This window comes from Gymnoscopelus braueri (genome assembly GCF_963280865.1).
Source record: "Gymnoscopelus braueri genome assembly, chromosome: 14".
Classification (NCBI taxonomy): Eukaryota; Metazoa; Chordata; class Actinopteri; order Myctophiformes; family Myctophidae; genus Gymnoscopelus; species Gymnoscopelus braueri.
Genome location: NC_137619.1, coordinates 8738415 through 8752110, shown reverse-complemented (window position 1 = coordinate 8752110; position 13696 = coordinate 8738415). Strand labels below are relative to the sequence as shown.

Genomic DNA, 13696 nt, shown 5'->3' with positions numbered 1-13696 from the left:
ATCCACAATCAACTGATCTAATACTAAATTATTGGTCAAATGATAAGTTTCATCTTTCCATCTTGCAAGAGGTCAGAGCGTTTTGGTATTCCTGTGGATAACTACTGTATTAACCATCAATGATTTAACAAAACAATATGTAATGGATTATGGAGGGGTTTTTCTTTACTGGTATTGTAAAATTTCAAAAATGAGTTAATTATTCTAACAATGTATTTGATTATTTTAAGAACAACACTGTCAAGTCATGCCTGCCATTCACAGCCTCCATGTTGTCTAGACCTACAGATAGTACAGAAGACAGTCAAGTCAGAAAACGTAACTTATTGGCACTTCGGTCGTGAATAATCACAGTAATACACACCCTCTGGTGTAATATTGCTTAATTCTTCTCTACAGCCAGTATCCATCCCATCATGCCCCAATGGTGACTTAGGTTGCTTGCTCCACACCAGAGTAAGCGACACAGTCTGTTCAATATAGACTTGTTTGGTAAACCCATTGTTGCTCACACTCACACAAAATAGCTATGTCAATTTTAGCCATGGTTCACAACATGACGCCATGGCGGAACTTCGACCTGGTTTTGGCACTTTCTCCGTTTACAACCCGTACATACACATCAACGTTCAGATTTCAAATATAAAATGCTGACCCCATGGCCACGAATGTTACAATTTGAATCGGCTGGGTCTTAATACCCGTATCTTCCGTATTGTTTAATAAAAAGCATTTTAATCCGATCGGCGGCCATTTTCTCATATAGTTAAGATGTATCAGAGTGCAATACATCGCCCAGCCGATAGGGTCGCGTTGTTGAAAGCATAAGGAGAAAATTAGTTGAAAATGGCCACCGATCGGATTAAAATGCTTTTTATTGAATAATACGGAAGATACGGTACTTAGGACCCACCCGATTCAAATTGTAACATACGTGGCCATAGGGTCAGCACTTTACATTTGAAATCTGAACGTTAATGTAGATGTACGGGATGTCAATGGAGAAAGTGCCAAAACCAGGTTGAAGCTCCGCCATGACTGTCATGATGATATGACAGACTGACTGTTATGTTTCAGGGCTATGTCAAGTTCAACATCAATGTCTTGATGAATTCTACACAGCAACTAGTCAGTAAGTCAGCCAAATCTACAGCTCAGCTACATAACACCAGGCTGCTGTTGCATCATGCCGTTATCAATATTGAACTAACGTTATGCTGTAGCTAGTTGTGCTACAGTGTGTACACACTGCACATGTGGCTAACTCTCAGGTTAGTTAGCCGGTGTTCCCAGTGCAGCAGCTATGGCAAGCTAGCCTGGCTAATGCGAGCTGCCTCCCTCATATAAAGGACATTTTGCTCATTATTAGCAGGCGCATCTCTTACCCAGAGATATGAACAGTAAATCCTCCCAGCGGTGCAGCTGTGAGTTGTGTTGTTTACCCTGCAGAGGAGAGGAGGACAGGGAGGGACACGTCGTCAGAGAGCAAAGCTGCTGCCTGCTGTCTTGTTGGGTTGCCACATCCACAACAGACACGTGCGCTCTGTAGCAATTCATCAACAGCTTCTACGCAGGATTTAGTGCGGAGGTAACCAGAACGCTCGCCCCTAAACACACTCGCCCCCAAGCCCCCAGAGTTGCTGAGAAACATTGAAGCCGCCACCCCAGTGGCCAAAGCTGGAACTGCAGGCGGGGAGAAATACATGCACGAGCAAAACATACTGAGAGATAATATGTAAACATATTATACATAAATACATATCTCGAGTGTATTTAATAAATATCTCGCGTTCATTCCTTGATACACGGGCTGCCATAGGTAGGACTCAAAAAGGACACTAGTGCTTGTTTTACTGAGGTTACTTATGGTTAGGAATAAATGTAGGCCCATCGACCACTGAATACAATTTTTATTATTATTATATTATTATTATTTTTTTTTTAGATTTTGCTGATTACATTGAAGGCACTTCATGGCCTGGCTAACAAGGTCCTCAGACAGGAACCTGTAAAGATAGAATGACTTATGATATCATACAGGTCGGCTAGTAGTCCATGAATCCAATCCAGGTACACTGTACAGCTAAAAGAAAGACATCTTAACCTGAACAACTCTGCTGCAGAGTTGGCAGTTTCTTCACCAATGCAGATGCTGGCCTTCCAGTATGGCCTCCCCAGCCAGAACAAAAGGCTGTGACATCAAACAGAGTCTGGGAGACGCCCTTTTGCTTGATTTATACTCCATAGTATGATGGAGTTTCACGCCAAAAATAGCCGATCTACAAGCTAAGCTTATTGCATATGGGTTAACCTGCTGTGTGTTCAATGTTGCAGTCTTTTTTAACTACAATAGTAGGTAGCCATCTTAGAATACAGGCTTTTTTAAATTCATTCCTGGCTGCTTCTATTTTTGTGTGCCTGGGAGTGGGATCTACTGTATGTAAAGAAAACAAAACTGCTCAAGTAAGTGATGCACCATTGCCAAACAAAATAACTTCCTGAAACGTATACCTTGTAGTACATCTTTAGTAACGTGACACTTAGGCACATGAGCTGTGCGTGTATGCCAGTTAGTAGGGGTCTATGAAACATTTATGAGCAAGCAGGACACTGCAGACTGAGACGGCGTAACAGGTGCAAGCAGAGCAATGGGAACCATTGAGGATATCTTGGAATGTCCCGTCTGCCAGGACCTTTTCACGGATCCTGTGACACTCTCATGTGGACACAATTTCTGCCTCACTTGCATCCGGAATGTCTGGGATGCAGATGTCTCTGATGCGGGTCCTTTCTTCTGTCCGGAGTGTCAGATAATCCTCCCTTCCAGCCCTACTCTGGAGATAAACACAAGCCTTCAGACAAAGGTAAAGGACTTTGCCGTCAACAGATCAGAAGCAATGGGACAGAAGACAGCCCCCAATGGTACAACATCCTTCTCTCAGTCTATTTGCTGTGACCACTGCATAGAGGAAAAGGCAGTTGCCGTAAGGACTTGTCTCACCTGCGATGCCTCGCTGTGCCAGGCCCACGCTCTGTTGCACCAACAGAGAGCAGCTCTGAGGGAGCACACGCTGGTGGATGTGACCGGAGACCCCATGTCTCTGAAATGCAGGGAGCACAGGGAGGAACTGAAGCTGTTCTGTAAAGAAGAGAAGGTTCCTGTGTGCTGTTTGTGTGCCCTGGTCGGAGTTCACAAGAGCCACCAGACAGTTCAAGTCCAGGAGGCCTGCTCAGACTTTAAGGTGAAGTATCACTGTCAGTAGGGGTGTGCCGACTAATTTCACGAAACGATACGATACGATATTGGGCTCACAACTTCGATATGATTTCGATACGATACGATATGCACTTATACTTATTACTTAAAATATATGGGGGAGAAAAAAAGCAAATGCAAACAAATAATTCTGTTTTTGCATTATTCAGACATGCAAACTTGTAGCTTTTCAGCTACAATAGCCGTTTTGAATCCAAATAGGGCAATAGTATGACACCTGACCCGAAAAAAAACTACATTTTGTCACCCTTTTCACCTCGGGGCTGTTTGCATGCCTGATTATTTTTTCTTTCAAAACGATATTTTTTTCCCCCAAAACGATACATATCGTCACGAAAACGTATCGCGATATGTCGCGGGACGATATATCGGCACACCCCTAACTGTCAGTATAGTGGGGATGTCATGTAAAACATAAAAAATAAAAATCCTTTTCTTTTTTGACTCACAATTGTATTCTCTCACATTTTGACATTCTCGTCCTCATACTATTGTTCTGTCAGCCTGCTTTCTATAGGTTTGTGTATGTCAATCTGTTATAGGGCATGTTAGAGACCACGATGAGCCAATTGCTGAAGAGAAGAAGTGAAGCGGAGCATGTTATCAAGGATTTGGAGTCACTGTATGCAGAGACATTGGTACATAAGGAAGATTTTCATTTTAGATGATTAATTTTATTCAGGTATTTTAGATTATACCTCCATCCCACCCCACCAAACACATATTCCCATTTTTATTTTCCAGAAGTCTGCTGCAGATTTCAGAGAGAGAATCTCAGAAAAGTACAGTAGGATCCGGTTTGTACTGGATGGTGATGAACGCCTGATGATGCAAATAATCGATGCAGAGGAGACATACATGACGGCGTGGCTGGAGGCCCAGAGAGGAATCATGGAGGTCCATCTCAAAGAGATAAACAACCTCAGAGCTGCCAGCAAATCTCTACTTCAAGAGACAAACGACTTGAAATTCTTACAGGTATTGCAATTGTTAAGTTATTTTTTACCTTTGTTAAATTGTTAGAGACGTCATGAAATGGCTTTATTGCTAACGTTACCTGCTAAGCTTAACTCAGAAACAGTGGTGTTGTTTGTCAACCAATCAGACGATCCCGTCCCCTCGAGCAATGGGATAGAGGAGGTCTCACATTTTCAGATGCACATTTTAATGTACTGTTTAAGTTTGAAACAAACTCAATGCGCCGTCTGGCCGTCATCCCGAGTTGGATAAAGAACGTAGCAGCCCAAGAGTGTTTCCCTAATTAAAATTATTATACTCTAACATGATTATACCCTAACATTTGTTATCAAGTTATCTTACTAACAAACTCAAGCAAACAGACAGACAGACAGACAGACAGACAGACAGACAGACAGACAGACTAATAATATGATATTTTCTGAGTTTCTCAGTTTGTAAAACAGTGTGTCTATCTATCTGTGCCCTTGACAGCAAATCACAGCACACAGTCTTGGGTGAGTGGATTTATTGGTTCAAGTTTTAATATTACAACTGCATTCCATTCATACAGTATAACTTTTATCTTCTAATGATTATTACAGCAAACCTCTGGATTTAGCACCTATCCAGGAAATAGACAAAGTTCAGTGTGATCCTGAGAGGTTGAGAACAGTCGAAAAGCTAATAGATGACCTATCCATGGCTTTGGCACAACACCTTCCACGGATGTGGTCATGTTAGTACAGAATAAAGTATTTAATCATTTAAAGTCAACCCTTACCATCTATATAGTTGTGGTAATAACTATCAAATTAATTACGTTAATTAAATTAAATGCGTCTTAATGGTGATGTTTATTTGCAGATCTAAGTACTCATGTGTCATTAGACTCCAAGACGGCACACCCCAAACTGGAGGTGTCCCAGGACAGGAAACAGGTTCAATGGAGCAGACAGCCTCTTGGCGAGACGCCAAGCTCTCGACCATACGACTCCCAATACAGCGTCTTAGCGGAAGAGTGCTTCACTGCCGGAAAGCACTACTGGGAGGTCATCGTTCAGGAGAAACCCTACTGGCTGCTCGGTATGACCACTGGCCCCCTCCCGAATAAAGACGGTCCAACCGCGAGCATCTCCAGCCCGGATATGAACAAGACGTCCTGGTACATCTACCACGGAGATGGACAATACCTGGCTTGCCACGATGCCCAGGAGAAGCAGCTTTCGGCCGGTGGAAAGAGACTCAGAAAGCTGGGTATGTTCGCAGACCTCCAGAAGGGAGAGCTGTCGTTCTATAACGCCGACACTCTGACTGTGATTCACTGCTTCGCTGTGGAGTGTAAGGAGCCCCTGTACCCCGTGTTCAACCCTTGCATTGACATGAGCGGTCTGAACAGGCAGCCGCTCATCCTGCTCTGCCTCAGAGACTATGATTGGCCTCTAAACACAGCAGAAGCAGAGAATTAATTTGACCCGATGATAAAAATAATAAAACTCAGCCAGGGACTGAACATAAACAAGACATGACAAGGTCATATGTATCAGGTCGCACTTGTAGTTGTCTATCAGTGATCCAGCACTCCAAAAATGCACGGGGAACGCAAGGTATTTCAATAAATGTAAACATCCTTATTTGTGGTGAATGGCCTGAATACTTTGCACTGTCTACCCCATCTGAATGGCTTATGTGAGCATAATAAAGAATAGCAGAATAATAAATCACTATCCAAAATAAATACGATTTTTATGAATTGTGGGCTTCAAAAAAAAAGAAACATCTCTGTGCTTTATTGTCATAAATTGCATTTGCATTTCTCGTCATAATTACACAATCATAATTATTGATGTAATTATATAGCCTAAACCCTCTATTGTCAGTAACAGGGCCCATTTGCTTCCATGTGTGCACTCTCATGGGGTCTAACTGAGTACATTAGTTACTTTTCACTATAGCCTACTGGCATATACCTAATACCTTACATGAAAAATTACCCAAATGGGTCCATTTGGTTCCATTTGTACACTCTCATGGGGGTGTAATTGAGTCTTAAAATCGAAATTACTTGAGTAAAAGTTGTTATTCATATTGAAAAAGGAAATGATCAAATATGCTGCTATTAATTAAAAAACCTGCACAATGCGATCCCAACATCCCAACCAGGACTATTTACGAGGGGTATTGTATATTAATGTATTTTCCAATGTCGTATCGTCAATGTGAAGCTATTGACGTGTCATAAAAAGAACGGGTGATAATGATGTTTAATGCTATGAAATAACTGTTTAATCAGATTGTTGTATTTATGAAATAAAACCTGACGTTAAGTTGCTGAATTACTGTACTGTATGTATGTTTTTCTTCATCATATCAATGTTTGTATGATTCTCTCTGTATAATAAAGCTCTTATTGAATAACTGGGCTGTTAACTTGCACGGATGTTATGTTGTGCTGAGTACGCTAAATATTGACATGGTAGAATCCATGCCTTATCAAACTAGAAACTTGTTGTAAGTGCATCATTAAGACATCCTAACATGCAATATTGAGGTTGGTACTTTGTTAAAGTACCTGTTGTACCCGTCTGTCTGTGACTTATATTTTGTGCCCATACAGTATATGGAGATCTCTGTATTTGTAAGTCCTTGTCCCTTAATACCCATATATGGAGATACCTGATGTCATCACTATATGCCCATATTGTGGTAACTCGGAAAGCGAACAAAAAAACACAAATATCACAAATATCTGTGTGTCAGCCCACAGGACATCTAGAGTCTGCCCATCCTACCAAAATGCCCATATATGGAGATTTATGTATCTATCCGTCCTTGACCCTTTTATATGCCTATATTTGGGCATGCCCCCTTTTGTGCCCATATATGGAGCTGACTGGTTTGTTTGCATCTGATGCCAGGACGACACATTGAGGTTAGACAACACACTCCATATCTGGGCGTAACTCCATTGGGAACTCCTTATATGGTTATGGCTGAGTGAGTCATGGTGACATAAGCGTGGCGACGTAGTCTGAGCAATTAAGCCCTATTTTATACTTTGGCTATTCAAAAATAGCTCACGATGCATCACGTTGGGATGTGTTGTGAGCTTGTAGATCGGCTATTGTTGGAAGATTCTGAAAATAATGAGTATATTTTGATGCCAACACTTTTGTACTTTTATTCAATTATAATTTTGAATACAGGCCATACAAAAAAAGGGCAGTACTTCCATCACTGGATTTATATGAGTAATACCACTCTGAGTCAGTTCTCCTGTTCAAAACCCTTCGCCCAAATGTTTTTGTATAACATTCATTCCTGATGGAGATAAACTGGGCGTATTAGTTTATATTTTTAGAGATCTCTGCAGCCATGTATAGTGATTTATGTTGTATGGGTATTATCACTTTCCATCTCCATCACTCTCAATCCATCCATTACTCCATCTATCTGACTGTCCTCCAACGGAGGCTCACATCCGCGGGAGGAGGCCAACTCATAGAACAGCACATAGGCATCGAAACTGCACACCTGGCTGCTCAATACTCTAGTCGCTACTCTGGAGTCATTGAAGGTGTGCCATTGTCCTGAGGTGGGGTTGCGACAGTAGGCTGTATAGTGACCGTCGTTTCTAGTGGTGCCTGAGTGGGTGGACACTGCATGTAGATTGTACACTGCTGCATTCATGCTGTTTTCAGAGGCAAACTCCCGCAGGTCAAGGTCTTTTACAGGGAAGCTGACCAAAGTTTTCAGTTTGCTGCTGGTTGTTCCACGCCCCTCAGAGAACCGTTTCAGGTGAAGTACTAATATCTTGGGGAATTTCTGTACCGTGAACTTCTTAGTGCATGTACTCTTGGCTTTACAGTTGCAGCACGTTGGCTTCTCATCCCCATCGAGGATGTCCTCTTTGGTGAAGAGCCGCATGCAGTCCATCAGGCTGACCATAACACCCTCTGCGATGGGCAGAGAGAGTGTCCAGAAGGGGTCAAAGACGATGGCGCAGAAACCGCATTTGCTGCAGGTCAGGGAGCTCTTCAGTTGGCCCGCAAAAAGGTCAACTATCTTACTGTTCTCTCTCTCCAGGTATTTACTCCACATCTTCTTCCCTTTCTCCTCATCTGGCAGGTGGTCAAAGTCCTCTACATCACTGGCATTCGGTCCGACTGTGACTCTGTTGACCTCGTTGTGCAGCCCATCCAGAAGGTAACGCAGAAACTCATGTGCATCGTGTTGGTTGAGTCCCTCAAATACGGGGGCAAACTTCATGAACTGAGCTTTGAACTCGAAGGGGCTGACGACCTTGCTGCTGCTGGATGACGTCCACATGGTTTGCATCAGTTTGGCAAATTCTTGCATAAGGACTGTGTTGTTGGTGCTGCTGCCGCTAGTGCAGCTGTTAAGGTCTCTGCTGTACGAGTTGTCCAGGCAGTAGTCCCGTAGGCTTTGTGTGTTACTGAGACACTGCAGGATGCTGTTCATGAAACAAGTGTTTCCCAGGTTCCTTAACCCCACCAATCCCTGGGCACTGTTTGAGTTTATGGAGACCCTGGTGAGGGAGTTGGAGTTTAAGGAGTCCCTGGTGAGGGAGTTGGAGCTTAAGGAGTCCCTGGTGGGGGAGTTGGACTGGGCTTGGGAAGAGAAATAGGAAGAGTATGGGGACGACTTGATCAAACTCTGCCTTATATTGTTGACAAGGCCCTTGTATTTGGGCCTCCGAGGGTATGGCTTTTGGTATGGCTTCTGGACGGAACCACCATAACTGGAACTGAGTGATCCGATGACGCTAGACATAGTTCTGCAGCTGGAATGACAGCAAAGAGTGTTCACCTTATATAGGCTGCCTGGGATCTTTGGTCTGACATCACACACAATGCAAACCGTTGCCTAGCAACGGCGACTTTCGCAGGTATATCCTGAATTTGGCATTGTATGCCCATGGCTAGTGGTCACCGCCATCTAACTCTAACTATTAACTATTATGCAAATCTCTGCGTGCATGTGTGTCAATGTTTGGTGTATCTCTTCTTGGCGTATCTCGAGGACCGGTCAACTTCAATCTGACCATTAGGCCCATATGTGGAGCTATAGGCAGACATCTGCCCATATATGAGCATAAAAGGGACACAGACAGACAATGGGTACAACGGGTTAGGCATTCCTAACTTGCATCGTTCCTGAGTACTTCTATCCCAAGCTTATCTCGAGAATCAAAATTACGCAAATCTCTACGTGTGCGTAAAACCTTCTGACCGATGAACTTCAAACTCGGCGTGCATAGCACCCAGGGAGTGCATGCATGGTAGGAAGTCAGTCAATAGGCCCACATATGGGCATAGAGATGGAGTTCAAGTTGTCCAGAACCGCCGATCCGACCGATATGCCCATACATGGGCATACAGTATCTAGAGATGAAATCTCTGTGTGTGTGCATGCGTGTATGCCTATCTCTACTCAAGAACCGTCCAACCGATTGACTTCAAACTCGGCATGTGTATCGCCAAGGACCAGAGGGAGTGCAGTGCCCGGTGTGAAGTTGGGCACTGAAACAGGTAATTGTAAGGCACTCTGAAATGGAAGCTTTGGAACAGAGTGTGGGGTACTGTGGACAGGAGAGGTTCCGGTGAAAATGACGAGCTGGTTCTCAAAAGGTGCTACCTCTGGGTGACTGGTAATGTTTTGACCCCACAGGATATCTGGGTTTGTTATAATAATGTTATAATGCATTATAGTGGGATTATAAGTCACTATAAGTGGTCATTGTGTTCTTTAAGTGAAGTGAAAAAAGCGTTAACTCTGTGCAAGAATAGAAAACATTTCTTCTGCCCCCAGAAGGCTTTGATCATGATTATTGGGTTATAAAGCATTCTGAATATTTATAAGTGCTTATAACTATAATTATAAAGTGTTATAAGCAGATTAAAATGCATTTATTTATGCAAATATATGTTTATAATGCATTATAGACATGGGCTTCATAGAAAGTGTCAGCAATTTTCTTATGTGAATGAATGAATTAGCGTTCATATAATTTAAGTAAAATATTCATGTACAGTTATCATCTAACTGTGTATGGCAGCTGCTCCACATATAACCCCCTCTATAGGGAGTAAGGATTACTGAATGAGTGAGGAGAATAAATAAGTAATAAACCGAGATCTAATAACGCCATGACTCCCAAGTTGATCTCAGTCTATTAAGTCCGTCATCCATGACGTGCCTCTGACTTCCATTACAAAATTGAAGTTAAATGTAAGTTATTAATTGTATTGAGTACCACATTCGAATGACATGGGCCATGGCTCTAATGTGGAAGTATCCTTCCTATATTAGGGTGGGCCGATTGGCCGGACCACGGCCACATCACACTGACTCAGACATAACCATAAAACCCGATACGCCCATATATACAGTAGGCAGGACCATGGCCATGTCACTCTAACTCAGACATGACCATAAACAAACACGATAAGGTTGTCCAGAACCGCCGATCCAACCGATATGTCCATATGGCATATACTGATGACATCAGGGATCTCCACATATGGGCATAAAAGGGACAATGACTGACAAATACAGAGATCTCCATATAGCATAAAAGGGACGCAGCACAGGTAAACAGACAGATACAGAGATCTCCATATATGGGCACAAAAGGGATACAGACAGACAGACAGACAGGTACGTCTACTCTGACAAAGCCCTCGTCACTATGACTCAGACATATCGGTCGGATCGGCGGTAAGACGTAAATTGTGGAAAGGTTTCAGCCCCATTTATTATAACATTAAAGTTAAATATTAAAACATATATAAAATGTGGAAAAAAAATGTATGGAGGCACTTCCCTTGACCAACTGCCAGCGTGCCTGGACATGGACAAACACATCTTCCAAACATGACCTGCACACAAGGATTTCAAAGGGGACACATGCACGACGTCTACAACCTCCCTAATGAACCAACCCAGCCATTAGGGGTCATTAGCGACAAGGGACTACGGTGGAAGTTGAATTGTCCGCACAATGGGGAGAAAAGGGGGATCAAAATCTGCAAAGTAACTAGTAAATAAAGCTGTCCAATAAATATAATGGAAAGTGGATTGTCCTCTGAAATGTAGTAGAAGTATAAAGTAGCATGAAATGGAAATACTCAAGAAAAGCAGTACTTGAGTAAATGGTACCAGTGGAATGACTTTCCACCGCAGTAAGCAGGCCAGTATCATTAGTCACTGAAACCCATGCCTCTGTATTCACCATTCTCCCTTATCTCATCCAGCTGAGTCTTAGTTTCAGCCTCCAGACGTCGTATATCATCCATCGACAGGTCGATCCATTTGTCAATCCAGCAAAACAGCTGTCTATGGAAGAGGGTAAACATGCGCTTTTCTTGCTTCTGTATAAAGTGCTCCACCTTACCCTGAAAACCAAGCCACTTGAAGTGGACAGTGACTAGCTTGTAGGCACACATATGAGGACAACTGGGGTTGCTTGCAACTTCTTTCTTCCAGTCAGGTCCCAGGGGGCTTCTCCCTGTCTTCTCTGACTTGAAAATGGCAGGATCAGTATCAGGGTTGTAGTCCCCTGTTGATACTTGACTTCCGTCAGCAATGTCGATGTGAACAACTTCAGCTTTCTTCCATTCCTTTGCATCTAATCCGTGAACATTGTCCTCCTCTCCCATGTCAGGCTTGTGCCATGTCTCAATCTTAATTAAAAAGTTGTCCTTCATGTACTCATTTGTAACAATGGTCCGACAATAAGGGTACGCATTCCAGGCCTTCTCGTGGCAAACGAGAGAACCTTTTGGCGCAATCATAGTGATTAATTTAGGCAATTTACAATTCATGTGGTAGATCTTGTGTGTGTACTGTCCTTTCTCGCCATCTTTCTCGTAGGGCTCGTTGGCCAACACTTCCACGCCCTGTCCTGCGCCTGTCTCTATTTTACTTGCCTCTGCGATAGCATACAGCTGGCCCACCCGGTACTCGTCCACTGACATGGGTAAGACGACTCGAAATTCTTTAACGATCATGCTGACTTGTGGAGTTCCGTCTCTGAAACAGGATGCAGAACAGTGTGAATGCAACACCTCTTCAACTTGACAGCCGTTGAGACAAGAGAACTATTGTTCTGTAGAAAATAGAGCTAGACGTCTAACGATATCGTCACCCTTCAACACCTTATAGGCTGACTAAGCTCTGATCTAACATCACACACAGCACAAAGCGTTGCCTAACAATGCCGAGTTTTGCAGGGGTGTCCTGAATTTGACATTGTATGTCTTCGGGTGAGTCCTCCAAACAGAGTTAGTGATGTCTCTGTGTCGTGTTGAACCCAAGGTTGAGAACCACTGGTATAAATGGCAAATTGGCTAAAATGGACAATTATGAGATTTATTTTGCAGAGTAAAGCCTAAGTCAGCAAAAAAAGTGTCAAAACTGGCATGTCAGTTTTTGTCAAGTGACACATTTTCACTGAAGCATAAACTAGTTTTGAAAGTGTTATTCTTCTGATAACAGAAACATTTTCCGAGGCAGAAGAATGATTTTGTTTATAGGAGTTTACAGTGGAACAGAACTTGAGTTCAAGGCAATGTGCCTTGCCTAAATATGGAGTCATATGTCATAATATCTATGTCATAGACGACTGGCGTCATAGACTGGCCACATGAAGGCCGTGACCCACAAGAAGCCACGCTGTTAATTGGACCCAGTCTTGTTTAACCCAGAAACTTTAAGAATGCCAGTAAATGGCAACCCAAGAAAAGACCATTTATATTCTTCATTGAACAGAATACTGGGGTTCAGGTGCGCTAACACAATTACAATGTTTCTAATAACTAACATTAGGACACAAAAGTAATGGCTAATATTTCAAAACGTCCAAAATATATATTGAAAAAATTAGTGAAGATACTTCTGTGGTGTACTGGCAGTGTGCACAAGAAACCTGGCGCTGATCGGTGCAGCTCTCCGGACGGACAGACACACACACACACACACACACACACACACACACACACACACACATTCTAGCTCTGCCCTTGGTCAGGTGAAAATAAGACCCCCAGCCAATCGATTTCCGAGTGTACTATATGATGTTTGACCAATGAAATTACAGTTTACTTTGATGGGCTAGTGTATCTATGTTCCCCGTTTACAACCCTAACACTAACCCTAACCTTATGGGAGGCGGGGAACATAGAACCCAGGGGACATAGGGATGACCCCACTCTGTATAGGTGAGACATGTGGTTGTCTACACCTTCCGCAGACCAAACTGTAGGGGTTGTTACAATTGAATCCAACGGCCTCACTGTTGATTCAACCACTTAAACCCTATATTCTTAGTCAAACGGACCTGAATTACAACTATATACTATTTTTGGCGAATGTCCCCCCCAGAATAGGCATGCTGGTGCTCAAGCGGTTAAGATCACACTCATTGGCTGTTCAACTAGT

At 42.9% G+C, this 13696-nt stretch overlaps 3 protein-coding genes across 3 annotated transcripts; 1 reads left to right on the top strand and 2 right to left on the bottom strand.

The window, feature by feature from the left end:
* Positions 1-2648: 2648 nt before the first annotated feature.
* Positions 2649-5703, top strand: LOC308100491 (tripartite motif-containing protein 72; the record flags this gene model as incomplete). Its single annotated transcript, XM_080449556.1, has 6 exons — positions 2649-3242; positions 3820-3915; positions 4022-4255; positions 4730-4752; positions 4840-4973; positions 5102-5703. The coding sequence occupies 6 exons, from the start codon at positions 2649-2651 to the stop codon at positions 5701-5703; spliced, it is 1683 nt and encodes a 560-aa protein (XP_080305682.1).
* A 1918-nt stretch (positions 5704-7621) lies between these two features.
* Positions 7622-9028, bottom strand: LOC308100490 (ubiquitin carboxyl-terminal hydrolase 2-like; the record flags this gene model as incomplete). Its single annotated transcript, XM_080449555.1, has 1 exon — positions 7622-9028. One exon carries the CDS (start codon positions 9026-9028, stop codon positions 7622-7624), a length of 1407 nt encoding a protein of 468 aa, XP_080305681.1.
* Positions 9029-11457: 2429 nt separating this feature from the next.
* On the bottom strand, positions 11458-12267 carry LOC308100489 (phosphatidylinositol transfer protein beta isoform-like; the record flags this gene model as incomplete). The annotated part of the gene is made up of 1 exon (XM_080449554.1): positions 11458-12267. The coding sequence occupies one exon, from the start codon at positions 12265-12267 to the stop codon at positions 11458-11460; it is 810 nt and encodes a 269-aa protein (XP_080305680.1).
* Positions 12268-13696: the final 1429 nt, after the last annotated feature.